This window comes from Syngnathoides biaculeatus, chromosome 10 (assembly GCF_019802595.1).
Source record: "Syngnathoides biaculeatus isolate LvHL_M chromosome 10, ASM1980259v1, whole genome shotgun sequence".
Classification (NCBI taxonomy): domain Eukaryota; kingdom Metazoa; phylum Chordata; class Actinopteri; order Syngnathiformes; family Syngnathidae; genus Syngnathoides; species Syngnathoides biaculeatus.
In genome coordinates, this window is record NC_084649.1 from 21,330,802 (window position 1) to 21,353,574 (window position 22,773).

Below are 22,773 nucleotides of genomic sequence, written 5' to 3' on the forward strand. Positions count from 1 at the left end.
TGTATTGAAAAAATCTGAGTGGCTCCATCACTATGTGGGATTTATTCTTGATTGAGAACAGATCCAACAAACTCTTCCGTGTAAATCTCGACGACTTACTCACCAGATCCACGTGTAGATCCAGTTGTCCAAGACAAGCGGAACCGGATTAACAGTCCACTTTCCTATCAGCGAAAACATCGACTTCGGCATTAAATATGGGTCTTCTATGCCAAGTCTCTCGCATTTTTCCACGTACCATTTTCTGTGCCGCTTATCCTCACTTATCAAAGTTAAACAAAATGACTCAAGAAAAGGAAATCTGACTTTTGTTTTTGGAAAAAGTAGGGGTTTATTTAAAAAAAAAAAGTAGGATTAATCCAGATTCAGGAAATCATAAAATAATAATAATGCAGCATTGTTAAGTGAATTGACGGAATGCCAGACAGCGTTGAATTCTCTAAAAAAATGACCACAAAGTTTGTCTGGAGCCAAACAAGCTAATTCCAAGAAAGATATCTCCTGCCAGGTGTAAAACTAACTCTCGGTGTACGTAATTGTGCTGGCCCATCCGCGGGCCCGGGGGGGGGGGCTTTTGGTTGCGCAGCGGGCACACCGACCTATTCTCTTGCCACCCCGTGTGCAGTGAGGGTAGATTGCAAGGGGGAGCGTAGACGGAGGGGGAGTCTCACAGGTGCACAAACAAACCCGCTTTCATTTTGTATTGCCGGCCTTGTTGGTATTCAGAGCAAGAATTCAGGTTGCAAAATTATGGCGATTTTCACAGGGAAAAAAAAACAAAAACCTTCCATCGGAATAAAACACGAATTTACAAAACTAAATCTCGTTGCCATCTGGTGAAATTTTGGTTTTTTTGTGATGTCCCATTTTGTTGGCAGCGCTTAAATGCACCATACAAATTGTCAAAAGTGAAAGTGAAACTATTTTTCAGTTTCCTTCATGATGCAGCTGCTAATACATTTTACTGTTCATATAGAAACCCGATAAATGCTCAATTGTGAGCTTCATTACTTTGTTTTATTACGTTCATATGGTTTGTGTGGGCAGCACAGTGGAGCAGGTGGAAAGCGTTGGCCTCCCTGTGTGGAGTTTGCATGTTCTCCCCGTGCCTGCGTGGGTTTTCTCCGGGCACTCGGGTTTCCTCCCACATCCCAAAAACATGCAGCATTAATAGGACACTTCAAATTGCTCCTGGGTGTGATTGTGGGTGCGGCTGTTTGTCTCTATGCGCCCTGCGATTGGCTGGCGACCAGTTCAGGGTGTACCCCCGCCTACTGCGCGTTGACAGCTGGGTTAGGCAACACTACTCCTGCGACCCTTCTGAGGATAAGCGGCTAAGAAAATGGATGGATGGTTTGTGTGAAGTGCAAGTGTGCCTCTTTGTTTGCCCATGTGTGATCCCTGTCATGTCACTTTGTCCTAGCGTGTTATTTAGGCTAGCATGCTAGTTAATAGTATTGGTAAGCCTTCCGTTATTAGTTGAAATAAGTAAAGCATCGACAGTCATTCATGTATTGTGCTTCATGATCATCTCCGTTTGAAATGTTTTGCCGCCATCTTGTAGCACCTATACACTGTGCGAAACTCCTTTTAGGGGGTGTCAATTATTCGCAGGTCTTATGCGTTTACGGCAAGAGTCGTTCCTATACTTTATTTCCCAAATTTCAATTGAAAACGTATTGAAGATTTTCCACCCCGTCGCAAACCTTGGAACAACGTACAAGGCTTTCTTCTTCGCATTGTGCATTTCAAACAGCTCAGTGAGTGGCGTGCACAGTGGCTCTAGCGAGCACAGGACCGCAGCGGGGACCTCCCGGTACCGAGCGGCTTCCTTTCCTGTCTGGCCGCGAGCGACGCTCTGTAGTCAGGCAGGCGCATCACAGGCTGTGCACCGCAAACACGGCGAGTACGTGTGGAGAATCCCGACTCCCCGCCTCAAAGGCAGTGACAGTGTTTCATTAATATAACCTCATCCGGCGTCATTGCGGGAGCAAATTTCACCCGGCGCCGCTGTCGCTTTATCTTCCTTTTGCTAATGGCGCCTCATTGGGAGTTCATCCAAGTGGAGAGGCTCGCCCAAATTGCGTCGGACTCCTTACCCCGGAGACTCCGTGAGATCTTATCTCAATGACCGCGCACTGCAATGACTTCTTGCCGTGAGAGGTGCGGAGAGGTCCAAGTTACTGGTACATGCGAGCTCACTCTAATGGACCAGAACTGGTGTCCATCACTGCGACATGGGTTCTTCTAGCACATGTAGTAGTATTATTAGACTTGGGGTCTGATTTACCACCTTTGCGCTGACAAAAATAGGCGCACACTTAAAGCCCAAGTGTCATCCCTGTACACATTCTAAAATATATATTAAAATGAAAAATACATGTAAGATTATTCACTTCGATGTCTACACGAAAAAATAAATATGAGTGGAGAGCATGTCATCCATGCCCAAAGTTGCTGAAATGTCGACATCCAAGTGGTCGCCATGTTGGCTGCATCTCCTGTCCATGACATTCGCCTGAAAACACCATGTGGCCCCTACTATGGGACGCGCCCCTTTAGACGTGGAAACTCTTTTCAAAGAAGAGAACATCCCACAATCGAGTGAAAGGTCCGGGGCAATATTACCCTATTGTTTTGAGCCATATTTAGGTGCTATGCGGATCACTTCTAACTGACAACAGACTCCCAGACGGTATGTATGAGCCAGCCCAGCCAAAGCCGTGCCCCTCGTCCGCCCACCTACTGTGGGATACGGAAGCTCGGCCGAAGCCGTGATCGGCGGACACGGCACCGATGGGCACATTGACGCGTTTAGCACCTCTGACTTACGGAGGCGGATCTTTTGTTACGTTCTGAAAGGATTACGCCCCCCCCCCCTCCTCCCCCAACTATTGTTTTTTTTTTTTTTAGTAGCTCTATACAGACCGACCTGTCATTTGGAACCCACAAAGCTCTCGTTCGTTGCACCCGTGCAATACATTTTTCACGACAAACCGGGTCTCTCGGAAACTTATGAAGGGAAAATCCGTCATCCTGAGTGTTTCAGCAATATCTATCAATGCATTTTGACTAACACAAAGGAACAATGAGCTACCTTCCAGCAGGTAAAACTAGTATAAATATACGTGAACGCTTGAGCACGCTACTGCGTCCAATGTCACTTCCTGCTTCTTGTCGAAAACAAATCCCTCGAGAGGATTTTCATGGCGGGAGTTACAAAAAGCCATACGCATCAAAATCATGTTTTGTGGTGAAAAAACAGATTGGTCCATACCGGCTGCCGTTTTTTTTCATTAATAACATAGTAAAAATCATCCATTCCATGACAGTGGGACTTTAATTACCTTAGAGAGGTAATTAGATGCAGAAGGTGATTCTACTAAACAGGCGAAAGTGGGTGAAATTGCCATGCAGTTCATTTTTTCCCTTCTGGGAGGAGTAGATGCAAGTAGATTAATTTAGTTCCCACTTTTTGGCAACTTGAGAGATCAGGCCCCTTAGTGTAAGGTAATGGTTTTCAAACTGAAGGGCACCCCGTCATGACAGCGGGGGGCATGGATTGTTCCAGCCTCAGCACTTTACAATTTTCCAACACCCCTATTTCCAAATTTCAGCGCTATCACCCAACCCAACTTTTACAGCACCCTCACTTGAGTTTTCAGAAAGTTTGCTTGTTGAGGAGCATGGGATCAGAATTCTGCTCCGCTTTCTGGTTCTAGTTATGGGAACATCTTGACTATATTTAATTTCAAGACCATACCGAGCTTTGTTGACCAATAAGATTTTAAGATCGGTGACATGTGGTCCAGTTTCAGTGGACCAGTAAGACCTTGAGCAGCGGTATTCTGGACCAAGTGCAGCTGTCGGATTGATTTTTCTTGTTGTAGTTGTACGCAAAATTGACCTAGCGTTTCCTCTCCAACATACAAAGCGTTTGGAACTATTGATGTATCACTTCGACACATGGGGGTCCTTTTCTTTCATTACGAGGCAGTTGGTGCGGTTTCACTGTCTGTTTGTCTGCCAAATAAAACTTATAGAGTCAAAGTGCGTGCTAACCTGAAAGCCAATAAAATAACTGGCAATATTATCCTCTGCCAATCGGCAACCCAATAAAAATCGACCCGACCGCCACTTTTGGGAAGGACTGCTTAAGGGAGCCCCGGTCAAAGATCAAGTCGGCCCGTGTTTTCGCCGGCGTTGCATTATTAACGAAAGCGGCCTCAAAGCGGGCGCGCGTCGGCATGCATTATGCGGCGACCCCGACGCAGAGAGAAAATGGAGATGGGGGTGTGACTTTTAGCCCGGGAAAAGACATCCAATGCGAGTCCTTGCATTAAGTTTTCATAATGCGAGTAGAGAGGCAGAAAATAATTCAGCGCTCGCGCCCGCGGGTCAATGGCTGCGGGCTGTATTCAGTCCAATCGCCGTGGCAACTTCAAGCCCGCTCGCTGGAGGTCGGCCGTTATTCTTCCAAACGCGCCCGCCCGGCAGCCACTAACAAAAAAAGAAACAAGGTGCAGGATTTCGACAGGGCCCATCTTAAGATTTGATGTACGACGTCAAAGGTTTGCACCGAAAGAACACGTACTCTTGCATCAAGCACGGGAGCTATTCCCGTTTTTTTTTTAAATGCTGACTTATTCGAAACGTTATATTTGGAGGGATTCAAACAAAACAATTTGTCAGAATATATAATAAACTGTCACTATCATAAAACCTGTATGCCCGTTAAGTGTACGATGTGCGGCGGTAATTGACAAGTGTTTTAGAGTGGCTTGTCCCTTTTTCCTAAAATCTGTCCGCTTTAATCCGCAATGACACTCTCGGGCGCGATGTTTCCGCTCTGATTGTGCCTCCGTCCTGATGAGCAGACTCTCATTGAGCAGGTGAATGTCAGGCTGCCACTCTTCGCCCGCGCCCGCCCTCGTGTCGCCGAGTCCTTGTGCCTCGCCGCTCGCCTGCCGCCATAAATCAGCCGGATCCCTCCAGCTCTTCCTCCTCCTCCTCCTCATCTCTCTTTCTCCTTTACCTCGTTTCTCTTTTACCTCCCGCCGCCTTCTCCTCGTCTTCTATTCTGCCGGTGCGGCGTGCGTGCACTGCGGCTGTCAATCATCCAATCAGAGGCCGCGTTATCATGTTTAAGGCTGTGTGGGCTCGAGGTGTCGCTAAAAGGAATCCAACTGAGAGAGTGGTTCTCTTCCCCTACCCTGACGCCCCCCCAGGGCTCCTTGATTTCTCCATCTTGCACAAATTACTCGAGCTCTATTTAGGCTGCAAATTGTATGAATGACTCTTTGGCTTTTCTAGAATTCAGTCTTTATTTCATTATGACTTGAAGAAAAGATAAGTTTGCTGTTAGTTAGCTAATCACCTGAAAGGTAATGTGCCTTTCTTTGATTTGTTGTGGTTTTTCAGAAGAAAAAAATATCACAAAATGTCAAATTTTAGAACATTTTCTGGGCTGCATATAATTATGCACTTGAAAAAAAACCTCTTTCCAATTCATTTAAAAAAATGTTTAAGATTGATGTAAATGCTGGTTTCAGTTATGGGAAAAATAACGCACAGTACAACATGCAAGGGTCAATGTTTATTTTCTGGAACTAGGTAACAATTTTGCTATAACTAGCCGGTTACCATTAGCTTGTCACGTCAGAACCAGCAATCACTGGACCTCCACATCTCGAAAAAAAAACTTTCAGCTGGAACATTTAACATGTCGATATTGGCATGTATAAAAAGATGTTTTCTAAATTTCAGGACTCTAATTTTAAAATTCATCCATCCATCCATCCATTATCTTCCGCTTTTCCGGGTCGGGTCGCGGGGGAAGTAGCTTCAGCAGGGATACCCCAGACTTCCCTTTCCCCAGCCACTTCTTCCAGCTCTTCCGGAGGGATCCAGAGGCATTCCCAAGCCAGTCGCGAGACATAGTCTCTCCGGCGTGTCTTGGGTCGTCCTCGTGGTCTCTTTCCGGTGGGACAAGCCCAGAACACCTCACCAGGGAGGCATCCGAATCAGATGCCCCAGCCACCTCATCTTGCTCCTCTCAATGCGGAGGACCAGCGGCTCGACGCTGAGCCCCTCCCAAATGACCGAACTTCTCAAATTAATTTTAAAATTTAAAGTTCTAAATTTTGTTGTGACAACTAGCGGCTAACATTTCTTTCCATTGTCGTTTGATGGTACCAGTGTGGCGTTAAAACTAGGTGACACGAAGCTGAAGTTTAACTCCCCCCCCCCCCAAAAAAAAAAAAAAAGCCATCCACATCCAAAGGTCGGAAGGCTGAGTGGGGAAAATGATTAGCGCCTGTGCCGTGGCCTTCGCTGCTCTAACCCCATCACAGAGCAGTCGAAGATGTCAGGGTGCTCAAAGAACGACCGCTTCTGGGAGGTGTTTGAAAAATGTGCTAAGTAACCGTGCACCAATCAGGCCATTGAACTGGAAGGCTTCTCAGTTAGTCTTTGACTTTGTGCAGTGAAATGCGATCCATCCAAAGACACCCCAGCTGAGTCGTTTGAAAGTAACTGTAACCAAAACCGCTAACCTTCACCCAGAAAAAAATGCACTTTGCTGGAGAAACGTTCTCGGTGCTGTCTTCTACGATGATTTGTTTCACTTTGATGTACCGAGCGCATGTCCTCCCTTTTTGACGCAAGACCACGTTTAGTGTTTAAACAGAATGCGTAATGCTATTGTTTGCTTTCTTCAACTCCAAAAACAGTGTCATGGTATCCAAATAAATGAGCAACAGGAAGAGTAACTCAAATAAAATGATGTTCAATTTGTTTCCTGGTTCAGCTCCTGGAAAATACAAATTTTGAATTGGCTCTGGCTCCAATTTGGGTTCCTAATACTGGCGCTACCCCCTGATCTGTATAGCGTATTTGGGTTTTCATCTTCATTTGGGGCAATCCTTCAATCTCCAAAATGACTACTTTTCAGTTGAAGTTGGCTTCTATTGCTCTCTCTCATGTCAGCAATGTCCACCAACCCAAAATCATGTTCCGTCGCTAAATTCTTCTTCTTCTTCTTTCGGCTTGTCCCGTTAGGGGTCGCCACAACGTGTCATCTTTTTCCATCTAAGCCTATCTCGTGGATCTTCCTCTCTAACTCCCACAGTCTTCATGTCCTCCCTCACCACATCCATCAACCGTTTCTTTGGTCTTCCTCTCGCTCTTTTGCCTGGCAGCTCCATCCTCAGCACGCTTCTACCAACATACTCACTCTCTCGCCTCTGAACAAGTCCAAACCATCGACGTCTGCTCTCTCTAACCTTGTCTCCAAAACATCCAACTTTGGCTGTCCCTCTAATGAGCTCATTTCTAATCCTATCCAACCTGCTCACTCCGAGCGAGAACCTCAACATCTTCATTTCTGCCACCTCCAGTTCTGCTTCCTGTTGTTTCTTCAGTGCCACCGTCTCTAATCCGTACATCATGGCCGGCCTCACCGCTGTAGAAACCTAGAACACCAGACACCTTCCTCCAACTGTTCCACCCCGCTTGCACCCCTATTTCACTTCCTTACCACACTCCATTGCTCTGTATTGATGACCCCAAGTATTTGAAGTCATCCAACCTCACTATCTCTTCTCCCTTTAGCCTCACTCTTCCCCCTCCACCTTTCTCATTCATGCACGCATACTCTGTTTTACTTCAGCAAATCTTCATTCCTCTGCTTTCCAGTGCGTGCCTCCTCCACCTCCTCCCTGTTTTCACAGCAGATCAAAATATCATCTGCGAACATCAGGGTCCAAGGGTAATCCAGTCTAACCTCATCTGTTATCTTATCCATTACTACCGCAAACAGGAAGGAGCTCAGAGCGGATCCCTGATGCAGTCCCACCTCCACTTTAAATGAGCGTTTATTAGTGGCTAAATTGATATGCTAAAAGAATTCCGTTGTTCAATAAAATGGTCTGCAATAACGCAGTTGGGTGTAGTTACATCAACTTGCTGAAGTCGCTCTCAGAGTTAGTCGAGGCACAAGAAGCCACCTTACCACCACCTAACAACTAATAAATAGGCCCAATAAATAAAATAATGAGCGAAGTGGTTTAGTTGGCGGCTGACAAGTTTTTCTGCACCAAAGAATGATCCCGTTTTAACATAACAGACACATTCAAGTGTTTGTAGCCTATTTCCACGCGTTGTTATCACAAAAACAACCAGGCGTTCAATCTTGAGGCGACACAATGCTGCATGGCTCCGGCGTTAGAATCCTTCTCAGATAGTTCAAGGCAGATTTGCTCATTAACTATTTTCAACATTTTCAATTCGTTAATAATGTGTAAAAGTAACAATGACGACGGGGCAGACAGAATCAATTTGTGAACAAATATTGAATCGCGACATTATTGACAGCAATATATGACTTGGCTCACTATTATCAGGGAACAGGTTCTTACATAAAATTGTACCAAAAATATGCACATAATTCCTTGGTGTATGTGATAATTGATGAATGGGAAATTTCCGACGAGGGGAAAAAAGTGCTCTGTGCGGCTCCTGGATTAAGTAAACAACGTATTTGCCTCTTGTCACGTTCACCAGCACAGACGAGCTCGCGTTAGAACATGTTGTTGTTGTTGAGCCTCCAGTAAAATATATTTACATTTTTTAACAATACATTGAAAGCAGCACGCTTGGACAACACTACGTCGTAAATGATGGCTTTACCAGGGGGATGCATGCATCCGTCCGTCACTGTTGGGCGAGAGGGGCACAACATCTGTCTCTTGAGAACTTTTGTCCGTTTTATTCATTTTAGTTTTGAATGTCACCACTCGTTAATCATTAAGTTTGAACACCCCCCCCCCCCCAGGAGGTGTCAAACTGTAAAGAAAAAAAAAAATCCCGTCTTTTCTCCCACCTTTCCCTTCCCGTTCACGTGTGTTTTTGTTTGGCTGTCTCGTCAGCAAACCTCAGTGAGACGAAAATTCCCAAAATGCAAATGGAACTGGCAAAACTCATCAGCGGTATCTGTTGATCGGGAAGACGGAGGAATACTTCCATTACTGATTCTGACTACTCGGAGGGCTACGCACGACAGAAGTGCGTAAACAAAGGCCCCCGGGAGCTCCGGGCCGGCAGGCGCTGATGGTTCTTCGGACGGGAACGACGCGGAGTCTGACGAGCGAGCTCCGAGGTCCCAGGCGGCGGAGGCTGTTACCCCCGGACGCTGAAGCTAGGCTAAACGGCCTCCGCCGCCACTGAAGGAAGAAATTCGGCCGTGGGCCTTCAGCCGAGCTTCGACGTCCTGGGAGGCCTTTAACTTAGCTTCGGCATCCGGGGCTAACGAAGCGGGCGGCAGCGGGCCACAAGCCGAGCTCGCTCGTCAGACTCCGCGTCATTCCACCCGAAGAACCCTCCGAATATTCAACATTAATTACAGCCACAGGTTCAAATCTGTATGAAAGTATTCCTCCGTCTTCCCGATCAACCAATACTGCTATTTCTTCATCAGATGAGGATAAATCCGAGAAATCAGGACTGGGCATAATGGTGTCCCACGTAATCCAGCGTTTGGAACGGCACAGTACACGTCACATATGCCCACATACATCATGTGACTCGCGAAGATGGCAGCACCCCTGAAAATTCTTAATTGTCGACAAAAATCTTCTCAAAACACAAAATGAGAGAGAATTTAACATCACATTGTCAAAATAGAGTACATATTACATGAATTATTGGATACACTGTTCATGCAAAGCACTCGATTTCTCCTTTAACTTTTCTAATGTTTGTCTTTGGGCTGACATCTGGCGCGTATCCCCTCGGCGACCGCCCTGCACCTTCACTCGAAGACTTTTTGCCCCAAAAACACGAACCAAAATAACAAATACGAACCTTCAGCAGGTGCAAATATAATAATAACATGACCGAATATTCCGTAATATAGCTGCTCGACACAAGATGCTGTTGGAGAAACTTCAATTTGCATTTGCAATTGCGTCACAGTTGCTTCATTGGATTACAGAGCCGGATTCTCTCTAATCCACCTCGCCAGTGGACTGCAATTAAATGCATTTAGCTCAGCGTTGGCTGTCAAACATCAGCTCAGTGGCCATCCTTGTCGCCGAGGGCGCGTCAGCACCGCTTTGTTGTGGCCGTCACAAGCAAGGGGGAGGCAGTGCTCGACTCGGACATCTGAAGACTGAAGGTCGAGTCGGGCTCGTAGCGCGTGATGAAATACGCTGCGCACGCGCGCACACGGTCAGATGTGTGCCTCCACCGTGGGCCAATTTTCCGTGTCCGGGCTGTGTGATTGTCACAACCTGTCCCGAATGACGACGACTCGGTCGCATTCGAGCACTTTGGAGCGGCAAGCGCGCCGTTGCCGTGCTGACAGAAAATTTGCTGTATTAAACTTAAAGTCCCATGAAATGAAAAAATCCCTTTTTTTCTTGCCCCCCTGTCACTCTCTCTCCTTCGGGAAAAAAAAAAATCTTTTGACTTCAAAGTTCTCCTTGTGAATGTCGCGGCTTCTTCCCACAAGAGGACGAAATAATTGTTGTGCATTTATTATTTTTTGGGGAGGGACACATTTTTCCTCCTTGAATTTAACACTGAAAAAAAAAGTCTTAAAAAAAAACAACAAAATACATGAAAATTTTACTTTCATATTAAGGCGGGGGCCACAAAATATCTTTCGGGCCGCCGGTAAATATTTGCCTTGGAGGGGGAGAAGGTCATTTTTGTGGTTTTGCAAAAGTCAGCGCTAGATTTGTGATTGGCAGGTAAAGGTAAGATGGTCAGAAATGTATTTACGGTTTATATATAAATGGGCATGCGCGTTAATCACAAGGAGATTTTTCAGCACCGGGCGCGCTCAGACCGTCGCACCGGGCGCCAAATCAGACCCGCCATGTGAGGCAAATCATCTGTCAACTTCCATGATTCTTGTGAAAATCTGTACCAGATTTTCAAATCGTCACTTATCATAAACATGTGTGACCAAACATGAACAATGGTTGAGAAACGCATTAATCTTGAGTTAGGATTCCAAAACTAGTTCATAAATTCCGTGTGTAAATATGATGCCGTGATTAAAGATTTTTATGGTTTCACAGTCATAGCAACCCTCTGAGCAAAACCGTTACTACGATGTGTCCCGTGACAAAAATTGACACCCGTCATCCAAGAGAAATATCCCCCAATACATACGGAACGTATGCTCTGTTCAAGAAAAAGGACATGACCGTATTTTCCGGCCTACAAGCCGTAACGTTTTTCGCACGCTTTCAACCCTACAGTTTATGCGGTGATGCGGCGCTAGCGTTAGCGCGGCACTAGTGTTAGCGGGGCGCTAGCGTTAAACTCTTTCTGTGTACCGAGGCTTATAACCAGGTGTGCTCTGTAGGAATTAGGGTACTTTTTAAAAAAATTGAAATAAAACACATTCTTACCACAATTGTAAGATGTAATGACATTACCAAGTATTGTTTGATATGGGCATGTGCTCATGTAGAGGCACACAATACTTGGTCTGAAGCAAGTGGTCTTGGCGCATCCATTTTTACCTGTTTGAGAAAACAAAATTAGTTTCTGCTTCAATTGCGGTTAAAAACAACCACACGAGTGCGAAACAGGTCAGATAATAACAGTTTTCATATTGTTAGAGCTTTTAGAGGCTGACAGAGGTGGTATGAAATTAGGTTGAGGTGGCTGGGTCCAAATTTTGTTTTTAAACCACAGTGGGAACGTCAGGAGCTTTTTTTTTTTCATATTTTTGGCCCACGTTGAAGCGCATTCGCGAGCGTGCCAGCTGGCTTTTTGGACGCTTGTCAATCCCGCTGTCTAAAATCCACACAGAGCGCATTATTAATGTATCGCTCGTCTGCGCACTTTCCATTCCCGGTTTTGTCCCGGTTACGGCATTAATGCCCGCGGGACGGACTAAAGATTAATGAGCGATTCTTCCTTGCGAGCGTCTGTCGCCGGCAGCAGCTTGGATGCCGCTCCGACACGCTCGCCGGCGTCGTCCCGTGGACGCTCTCGATCCGCGGCGGCTGCCGGCGCCATCTGCGGACTTCGCCGGGGCGGTTGACGGAGGCGCAAAGCCGACGCGCTTACGGCAAACATCTGTATGATTTGTAGTTGTATCCGTGTATTTCCATTTTGCGAGGTGGTGCTTGTCATGAATAACGAGCGAGGGGCGTGTTTGGATCATTGGATGTGAATGTTGCACAACTTTTATCAGATTGTGGATTACTCGCGACGGAGTCGCAACAGGCTGAATTATATGCAAGGTTAATTGAGGTTCACGTGCACGTGGCCTTGCGTGTACTGTTTTTTTTCTCCAGGATTTCTTTCTCTTATCAGCTTTAACATTCATCGGTCATTTGTGTTGCATAATTATGGTGCCGATCGAGTTGCGAGGAGCCATTGTATTAAAATAATATCCTCGGTGTTGGTCGGAAACTGTAAACTTGTGCTCAAAATAGATTGCAACAATGCGCGCGGATCAATATCTGCCGATAACGCTGCTTCGTCGGATGATCCTTTTTTTATTGCCTCACTCCGTCACGCTATTATCTTTGAGATCGGCTTTTGTACGACGACGTCATTTTCTTTTGTAAACCGTCAAAGGCTTTTTGCCTGTTTCCGGGCGGGCCGACGTGAGCGCTGACTTTGATGTGGATAGTTAGCAGTGGTTACGTGATGACTTTATCAGCGACAGTGTAATATCCATCCATCCATCCATTTTCTTTGCCGCTTATCCTCACGAGGGTCGCGGGGAGTGCTGGAGCCTATCCCGGCTGTCAATGGGTAGGCGGCGGGGTACATCCTGAACTGGTCGCCAGCCAATCGCAGGGCACATAGAGACAAACAGCCGCACCCACAATCACACCCAGGGGCAATTTAATGTTGAATGTTTTTGGAGTGTGGGAGGTAAACCGGAGTGCCCGGAGGAAACCCACGCAGGCACGGGGAGAACATGCAAACTCCACACAGGCGGGTCCTCGATTGAACACGGGACCTCAGAACTGTGAGGCCAACTTTTTACCAGTTTATCCACCGTGCTGCCACAGTGTAATACATATTTATATTATTTTTTTCAAATGTATTTAATGAGACACACGCCTGCGTTCAACACGCAGCATTTTACCCCGCGAGTGTGCGGTGGACTTTTTCGACTCTGGGTTTTTTGTTTTTGGGCAAGATGATAGCTGTCATGAACAATCGGTGAGGAACGATGAGGTCATTGCAGGCGCAATGTCTACGTCGCGCTCGCATGGCCGAACGTAAGTTGGGTGGACTCTACAGATTATTTCTAACCTTACGTGTCTATTTTTATGTTATTTTGTATTTATTTATTTTATTTTATTCCATTATTAATTTTATTCATTTATTATTATTATTTGTTTAAAATTTATTTTATTTATTATTTATTTTATTAATTTATTCTTATTATTATTTGTTTAAAATGTATTTTATTTATTTATTTCATTTCAGTTATTTATTTATTTCATATTATTTCTGTTATCTTATGTTATTTATTATGTTATTTTATATATGTTGTTTTATGTTTACTTTTTTGTTAATGTTTGCTTGTTTATGTTTAGCTACAAAACTTTCTTCCCCCTGGGGCGACAACCATCCAAAATTCAGCAACCCGGAGTCCTGAAGTCGCAAAACCACACCAGTCACAAAAGTATTTTTCTCTTTGAAAGTTTATGATTGCCGGAGATTAGAAAATATGTGAACTTTGCCGGCCGGGGATCACGTATTGTTTTCGAGTTCTACAGGGGTCTTGTTTTTTTCCAGAGTGAAGTATTGCAATGAGAAAGGAATGCTCGATAACCAGCAAACATGCTCCTTTGACCTCATCAAACGGCAGAAGTTTGGGTCAGTTTGAAAATCAATAAGCGTCGCTGTGGTCAGGGGACCCCCGTTATTTCTCAACCAGCAATGAATACCGAACGTGTTGTTGTTGAGACGCCGCGAAATAACACGTCTCGCTCCCCGCGATGTCCGCCTTCGCTCGCCTGTGCTGCGGTTGGTAAAAACATGCATCTCCCCAAATGAATGCAGGCAAATAATAAATACTGTATTTTCGCGACCATTAGACGCATCGCATTATAAGGCGCGGTCTCAGTTGCGGGTGAAATTTCATTATTTAGCACATACATACGCAAGGCGCACTGTATTCAAAATCGTTACACCACAGCAAGCAGAACAACACAACCAGCAGACAACAAAACAAACAAAATGACGTGCAAAGAAATAATTGATATTTCAACCGCTGTATATCGTTACATACGTGTTTAGCGCTGCAATAAAGTGACACTAACTCAAAACATACGGCAATTTAAAAAGGCAGCAAAACTATGTTGGGTTGTACTTTCGTGAAGTATTTAACAGTGTAAACAGTGAGTTCGGTTGTACATTATTGAAGCATTTAACAATCTACATACTCGCGTACCACGTACCAAGAGAGGAACTGTGGTACTGCATGCGCAAGTCTGGTGTGGCGGAGAAATATGTTAGAATAGTCCAGGACATGGTTAAGGGCAGCAGAACAGCGGTGGGGTGTGCCGTAGGTGTGAGATGTGGGACTGCATCAAGGATCCGCTCTGAGCCCCTTCCTGTTTGCGGTAGGAATGGATAGGTTGTCAGATGAGGTTAGACTGCAATCCGAGATAGCCTTAGATGGAAAAAGATGACATGCTGTGGGGAGCCCTGACGGGACAACCCGAAAGGAAAAGAAGAAAGAAGAAGTACTCTTTTTTTTTTTTTTTCTCATTAATCCTCATCCACAAATCCATCGAAGTCATCTAATTCTGTATCCAAAATGAACAGCTGGGCAAGTTCTCCATCAAACACGCCAGGTTCGACGCTGGTTTTCCCGCTTCCTCCACTTTTGCACCAGGTATTCGTTGATCTTGAATTCTCCCCCGCCCGCTCGATTTCCCGTGTTTCTCCGCGTAACGGATAACTTGCAGTTTAAACTGTTTTGTAAGCGTGTCTTTTCGTTGGTGCCATTTTTGGGTGTGCTTAGGCAAAATGATGATACTTAGCTCAAAACACATACCGGCATCATTTACCTTCGGGGGTTTTGCGTCCCTTTAGCGCCCTCTCCCATGCCCACACTTCCCCCTCAACATACATGACAGTCAATCCCGCTTTTTTTGCATTTATAGAAATAATCTACATCCGTGAATGTCTCCTTCTTGTGATCAAGAGCCATCCATCCATCCATCCATGCATTTTCTTTGCCGCTTATCCTCACGAGGGTCGCAGGGAGTGCTGGAGCCCATCCTAACTGTCAACGGGCAGGAGGCGGGGTACACCCTGAACCGGTCGCCAGCCAATCGCAGGGCACATAGAGACAAACAGCCGCACTCACAATCACACCTCGGGGCAATTTAGAGTGTCCAATTAATGTTACATGTTTTTGGGATGTGGGAGGAAACCGGAGTGCCCACCTGGAGAAAATCCACACAGGCACGTGTAGAACATGCAAACTCCACACAGGCGGGGCCGGGATTGAACTCGGGACCTCAGAACTGTGAGGCCACCGTGTTTGGCCCATGATGTCGTGTTAACGATTGTCCCCAAACTTTTGTTGAACTTTTTTTTTTACTGCGACATTATTTGCATCGAGTTTGAGAAAAATCATCAATCAAGTACAGAGACATGCGTAGGACGGATTCTGCTGCTTTGCTTACTGTCAGTACTGAAGAGCGAAAATCGAACTTTTATCATTACCTATAAATGGCAGAAGATTAAAAAGGGAGGAATGCAGAGAGTTAAAGTATGTAGAAAGATAATTGTTCCAATAAGAACGCAGTTTTGTGAGAAGTCAACTTTAGTCCAATGATGAACTGTTTTTGAAAACCAGGTTGGCCACTAAAGCCCCCAACGGGCACCCTCCACCCATATGCCTCGGACACGTCCTGAAGCATTTGTCTTTTAACTGCACACTTAACGTGTAATCTTAAAGCCCGCGGTCGAGGTATTTAACGTCCCGCCGGGGTCACGCTCCAATCATTGGGCAGTCCCAACCCACGCCGACTTGTTCTGAATATGCCAGAGGCAACAAGGCCCCCGGTAAACAAGCCGAAGCTTCTGCACGCCGCTTTAAGAGCAACGTCCCCCCAGCGGCTCGCCGTCTTCAAGTGACATTTGCCGCTACGTTTACGCCGGATTTACGGTCACGCCGCTCTGATTCCATTTCGGGCCGCAAACGGGATACGCGCCGGGGCAGCGTCAAAGGGAAAACGGCACGAGGGAGTCGGGTCCCTTCCAAAGGTGGATTTGAATCCCATTTGAATCGTACTCGCCTTGCCATGAACCTGACATCATTGAAGTACGAAAAAGTCAACTCAAACAAACATTAGAAAGACGCACAAGACAGACCGGAGAAGAAATATGTACTGTAATTTCTCGAGTATAATGTGGCCTGAAGTATAATGCGCACCTCCAAAATTGATCTAACAAAAAAAAAAAAAAAAAAAAAAGAAATCAGGAAAACCCTTCTACCAATGTACAATGCGCACCACCAATTTGCTGCTACCCATATGCTCAAAATATTGGGAATGATCAGTATTTATATTTTGTGAGGGTTGTACTTGTACAACAATCATAACAATAATAATCATTGCGCACGTTAAGTTAAAACAAACTCACGGGCAGTCGTTTCTGATCTTTGGTGCAATAGCAGCAAACATGCTACGCTAACGATCGTAAAATGCTAGCTCACCGAGGAGGTCATAGAGTTCAGGTTGGGGGCGCACATTACTGTGATAAATAATAACATAAGACATTGAATATCATATCGAAATGTATATGTATACGTTTTTTTTTTAACACTCTATGTACCTGTATACAACTATACAATGTGATTGTATTTTTTCTTTTTCATCCATACCTAAATATCATGTGCTCTATTAACTTTTGGAAAATATTTTTGGAAAAATGTATGCATTATTTTTGAGAAATTTACAGTAAGTCTGGTCCATTTGAGGTATGTGTACAAGGCATTAAATGTGATGAAAATCGAGGTTCATGACAAATGATGTAAATACATTCTGCTTGCTCTTTTATTTTTAAATTAGCCATATTGTTTGGCGATATCTGAAGTTACACGCTCCAACTTTATATTTTTGTCCATTTATCGTTCATGCTCTGTTTAAGGTTACTGTAGTATTTTTAGTAAATTAGTCAATAAACTAAACTGTAATAAATACTAAACTAGTAAATTTATATTTTAAAAATAAGATAAATAATAGAAGTTACTCAGTAGTTATTCAGTATGAGGCACTTATTCACTGAGTACTCTCTTATTCAAGTAAATATCTCAAGGACTACTTTTTACTTTTACTTTTACTTCAGTTGAATAAATTTAAAGTAACAGTACCCTCACTTGAGTTCAATTTTTTCCTGCTCTGTTCATCTCTAATTAAAGGCTCACAAATTGTCCAAATTGTTTTTAATGTGCATAGTACATTGAACACACTACAAATATGGATCATCGCAAGTCCACGGAGCATTAGATATGATGTAAATATATACATAGCATGAAATGGCAATGCTTGCTTCAATAGATGTGTAAATATGGTACAGTAGAAGTGTACAATTTAACATATAAAGCATTAAATATGAGGGCGGCACGGTGGAGCAGCTGGTAAACCGTTGGCCTCACTGTTCTGATAACCAGGGTTCGATCCCGACCCCCCCTGTGTGGAGTTCGCATGTTCTCTCCGTGCCTGTGTGGGTTTTCTCCGGGTGGGCACTCCGGTTTCCTCCCACATCCCAAAAATATGCAACATGATTGTGAGTGCGTCTGTTTGTCTCAATGTGCCCTGCGATTGGCTGGCGACCAGTTCAGGGTGTACCCTGCCTCCTGCCACTTCACAGCTGGGATAGGCTCCAGCACTCACCGTGACCCTTGTGAGGATAAGCGGCAAAGAATGTTCAATGTGATGTAAATATGATACACGAAAAATACATAGACCTGACATGATTTGATTATTATACATTACAGGTACATAATTATCAAATATGATACACAGGTACATGAGACGATTGAATAGCAAGTGTATACGGTAGCGGTACATAAGAGCATTAAATATGGAGACTGAGAAAGCGTGATATTTCTTGTGAGAAATGAAAAATGGGGAAGTTCCCACGTCGCGAGACCGAAACCTGTGCGCACCTCTTTAAAGTTTTTGTGTGGTTGTCTCTCGGCTCAAGGTCCGGTCGGCCCGTCAGCTTCATGGTGGTCTTCAACACTCCGAATCCCGTCAGCAAGATCTCGTGGGTCAACCGACTGCACTTGGCCAAGATTGCACAACGTAGGAACACACACATGCACATGCACATGCACACACATTTTTTCCATCAAATCTGTGGATTAATTCAATAATAAAAATAACTAACAGATGAATTGGATTTTATTCTAATTAGTAGTTAGTGGCAGCCCTCATATATATTTTGATGAGTGTAGCTTAGAGCAAATAAAAAACTCAAATAGAAATTATTTGGCGGCACGGTGTAAAGTGTTGGCCTTTTTGGAGTTTGCATGTTGTCCCTGTGCCTGCGTGGGTTTTCTCCAGGGTGGGCACTCTGGTTTCCTCCCACATCCCCCCAAAAAACATGCAACATTAATTGGACACGGTAAATTGCCCCAAGGTGTGATTGTGAGTGCGGCTGTTTGTCTACGTGGGCCCTGCTGTTGGCCGGCGACCGGTTCAGGGTGTACCCCGCCTCCTGCCCGTTGACAGCTGGGATTGGCTCCCGCACTCTGGCGACCCTCATGAGGATAATCAGCTAAAAAAATGGATGCATGGATAGAAATTAATATTGATATTTTGTGACAAACAATCCAAAAATAATGGAAAATATTTGTAATTGTGAAATTGGGCAGGAACAAGTATTTCCACAAATATTAAGGTATCGTTGTTTATAATGCAGTTGTAACATAAATAAATGAACTTTTCTGCCATATTTTAGTTTCTTAACATGTACTCATGCACTTTTGGAGCTAAGCTATGTTTTCTGTCTTAAATCTCAGCCAATCAGGATTTTCCAAATCGTTGTGAAAGAAATTGTTTATTCTTTCAAGGAATGTGTAGAATTTGTCAAGAGGTCCTGGGGGGGGTCATGTGCATGAAATTTATGCCCGCTCGCCATTCGTGTCCCGCCAATAAAGTTGATTATTTTCCAAGCTTAAGTTGCAATTTTATGACGAAATTCATCTTAACTACCACGTGTACAATGAATGAAATGGGAATTAAAAAGTTGCCCAAGTTTGCGTGGGCTGAGATGTAATATTATTGTAACAAATACATATTTTTGCAACGCTTATGAGAAATAAACTGGTATTTTTTCAATGTAAAAAAAGAAGAAAGAGGTTTTCTCAGCGTCGAAAGTCATATTACGAGAACATTTAATTTTTTTCTCTGGATATAAAAGTCAGGGTTTTATTATGTGTATTAAACATAATGTAACTACAAGGCTCAGTCGCGTGTGAGTCGGATTGCGCCAACCGCTTGTCAAGGATGATGCGCCAGTGCATACAGTGCGTAAATAAAAATACAAGCCCGGGTGCGTTTTATAAAAGGTTAGTAAAATAAGCTTTATATTGCTCCATCAGCAGCTTTGAAACTTCAATGTCAGTCGGAAAAGCAGAGCAAATTCATATTTGCAGCGGCATTTCTCCGCAAGGAAAATCTGCCGTGCTTTACACAGGCAAAGGAATTAAAAGCAAGATTCAATAAAAGAATGAAAATTCAGGTAATATCCCAACTTCGAGTAAAAGCAGGACAAATTAAAAGTCCAAACAAACGTGACAAAAGCGATTATCTTGAAATAAAATCAAGTCAGTTTTCTGTAATTTTATTTTTACGGGCATTTTCAGCCATTTTGTTGTTGTTTTGTATAATTGCCACTCGCACGAGACGCAGAACGCAGTCAACCGCGCAATTTTCCAGCTTCAGAAGTAGAATCAGTGACTGTTTTCTCCTTCCCTGTTGCGTTGAAAGTAATGGTCGCTTCCCGGCCACCGTTTTATACGTCCCGCTCGGTGCTGACATCATGTCATTGTCTGATTGTGTCTCGCTGCTTGAAAGCAGGCACACTCGCTATCTGTAAATGCTCAATCCCACGGCATTTGGGGGTAACCGAGGCAGTTACGTTCCGCTTGAGTGTCTTCCTCGAGGTCCGGAAATGGGGCGACGTTTACCATCCTGCGCTCGCTTCTCTCGCCCTGTCAACTATTTATGCATCACGTTTAGCGCCGTCGCGCTCGCAAATTTGCACAGTCGAGCACGAAAAAAAAATCACACGCGTAAAATTTGTTACGAGTAGAAAAAAATAGATATTGGAAGACTTATTTTGTGTCATCTTGACATTAATTTACGTGTTTACTTCATAAACGATGCTAACAAAACAAGCCTGCTCCTAAACAATCAGTACTCACCAGAAAACAGGAAATGCAAGTTAACCGTACTGAGCGTGTACGGAAGTGATGCCTAAAGCGCATGTTCGGTGCTGCTTCACGTACTGCGAGCGCATGTACGTCGAAAGTCATCAACATCATGAGCCGTGTCAAAGGAAATTCAGGTACACCAGGGGTGTTCGATTGTGAGGCAGTTTTGGTTGATCATGTGATGGCGTGCCCAAAAAACAAAAGACGCTAGACTATCATCCACCTCGTCGCTTGATTCATGTGTGGCCAATACGTCGAGCGTTCTAGCAAGCCTATTTACGGCTGTCGCGGCGATGCGCCCGTGCATAATTTATGTGTTCATTTCATAAACGTTAACAAAAAAAAGGCTTGCTCCTAAACAATCAGTATTCACCCGGGAACAGGAAATGCCAGTGAACCGTACTGAGCGTGTTTGGGAGTTATGCCAAAAACGCATGTTCAGAGCTGCTTCGCGTACTGCGAGCGCATTTGCGTCGAAAATCAGCAACGTCAGGAGCCGTGTCGAAGGAAATTCAGTTACGCTGAAAACATTTCTGGGATATAACACAGGTCATGTTTCAGTCTCTAACTATGATTATGAAATTGCGATTTACTTTAACTTGATCTATGTTCTACCGTTAGACTAGTTTGTCCAAATATCTAAATGCAAACGGTCATTTTCCCCTGTGGTCCCGCGTTATCTTAAAGTCAAAAACTTTTCCCCTCTCCATGCTTTAGGAAGATATAGATCACTGGTGTCAAACTCAAGGCCCGGGGGCCAGATCCGGTACGCCACATGATTGCATGTGGCCCGCAAAGACAAATCACTGGTGCCAAAATCCGTGATTCTTGTGAAAATATGTGCCAACATTTCATCAGAAATGGTCACGTTGATATATTTATACGCATTTTTGTGTTCCCAAACATGAACGACGGTTGAAAAACCCATCACGCTTGGCTTCTGATTCCAAAACTAGTTCCCAAATCTCATGTGTGAATGTGATGAGGCGATTCGGGTATTCAATGGTTTCACCGTAACGGCCCTCTGAGGGAAATCGTGACTACAATGTGGCCCGCGACAAAAATGAGTTTGACATTCCTCATGTAGATCATCTACTGCTATGCTGTTTTTGTTTTCTTTGAGTTATGTATTTGTTTATTTTATGTTTAATTCACAGTTATATTAATCAAGTAAGTTATTTTAAGGTCTTGAGATTCCATCCCTAACCACGGCCGCAACTTTATCTGCGGGCATGACTGACCGCACCCGTACATTTTTCATACGTGAGAGACTGCATTTAGTGTGCAGTTCATCGTTTGTTCTGTGTGCAAGAGGCCACCATTTGTGCAGGAAATGATCCCTCCGGTAGCTTTTGCACAGAGGAGGTCTGAGGTGTTCGGGACACGAGAACAAAGTTCCCGGTGCGCACCGGAGGCCCATTTGGAAGCCCGTCGCCGCCATCCCGGTCAGCTCGGCGACACCGTGTTAATTGTGTTACGCCCGCACGTCGCCTTCCCGTTCCAGCAAGTGTAATTACAACCAGGGAGTTGTTGATTCAATTTCACGGCTGCTGCGCCGTCCCCCCGGGGTTTCCTCGCCACCGTCGGCGCCCTCAAGAGGGAGCGACCTGGTTAATTTGGTTGTTTTACTTGAGCCGCCGTTGTTCCGCGGAACTTTGTGCGGTGGATTTGCGTCAATATCGCATTTGATTGGCAGCGCGGCGCCTGAGGTAATTTGTGGTCAAAGGTGATATCGGCGCTGCGGGCGATTCACAGCAGATGCTGCACCTCCTGCGGCGGGCTTCTGGATAAAGTGCCGTTTAACGACGTAGCACCTCGTCCGAACCTGGTGACCGTTTTAATTACAAACTGTTACAACCTGTCGTCTCGGTTATTTGAGCTGAATCCTCAAAATGATCGGAAAGTTATTCCACCCGCATTGAGGCAAAAACCCTCCTCAATTTAGCGTTGCCCATCTGACTAGGATAGCGGATAGGATGGCAGCTTAAAGTGCCACAGTCATGAAATGCATGATTTTTACTATGTTATGAATGAAAAAAAACGGCAGCCAGTGTGGACCCATCTGTTTTTTTTTTTCACCACAAAACATGAATTTGACGTATGTGGCTTTTTGTAACTCCCGCCGTGAAAATCCTCTCGAGGGATTTGTTTTTGAGAAGAAGCAGGAAGTGACGTACAGGGCAGTAGCGCACTCAAGCGGTCTCATCTGTTTATATTAGTTAGCTGCTGGAAGGTAGCTCGTTGTTCCTTCCTGTTAGCCAAAATGCCGGCTCGTTGTATTGCTGGATATTGCTGGAACATTCGGGAGGTAGGATGGATTCATT

At 44.6% G+C, this 22,773-nt stretch overlaps 1 protein-coding gene across 3 annotated transcripts in view; it reads left to right on the plus strand.

Annotated features, from left to right (window-relative positions):
- The window catches only part of arhgef10la (Rho guanine nucleotide exchange factor (GEF) 10-like a), a 157,120-nt gene that overhangs the window by 67,210 nt on the left and 67,137 nt on the right, over positions 1–22,773 (plus strand). For all 3 annotated transcript variants that reach the window (XM_061832610.1, XM_061832611.1, XM_061832612.1), the window contains one exon: positions 18,214–18,314. In XM_061832610.1, the coding sequence (XP_061688594.1) occupies positions 18,214–18,314 (101 nt within the window). The remainder of the gene's footprint in view (positions 1–18,213; positions 18,315–22,773) is intronic.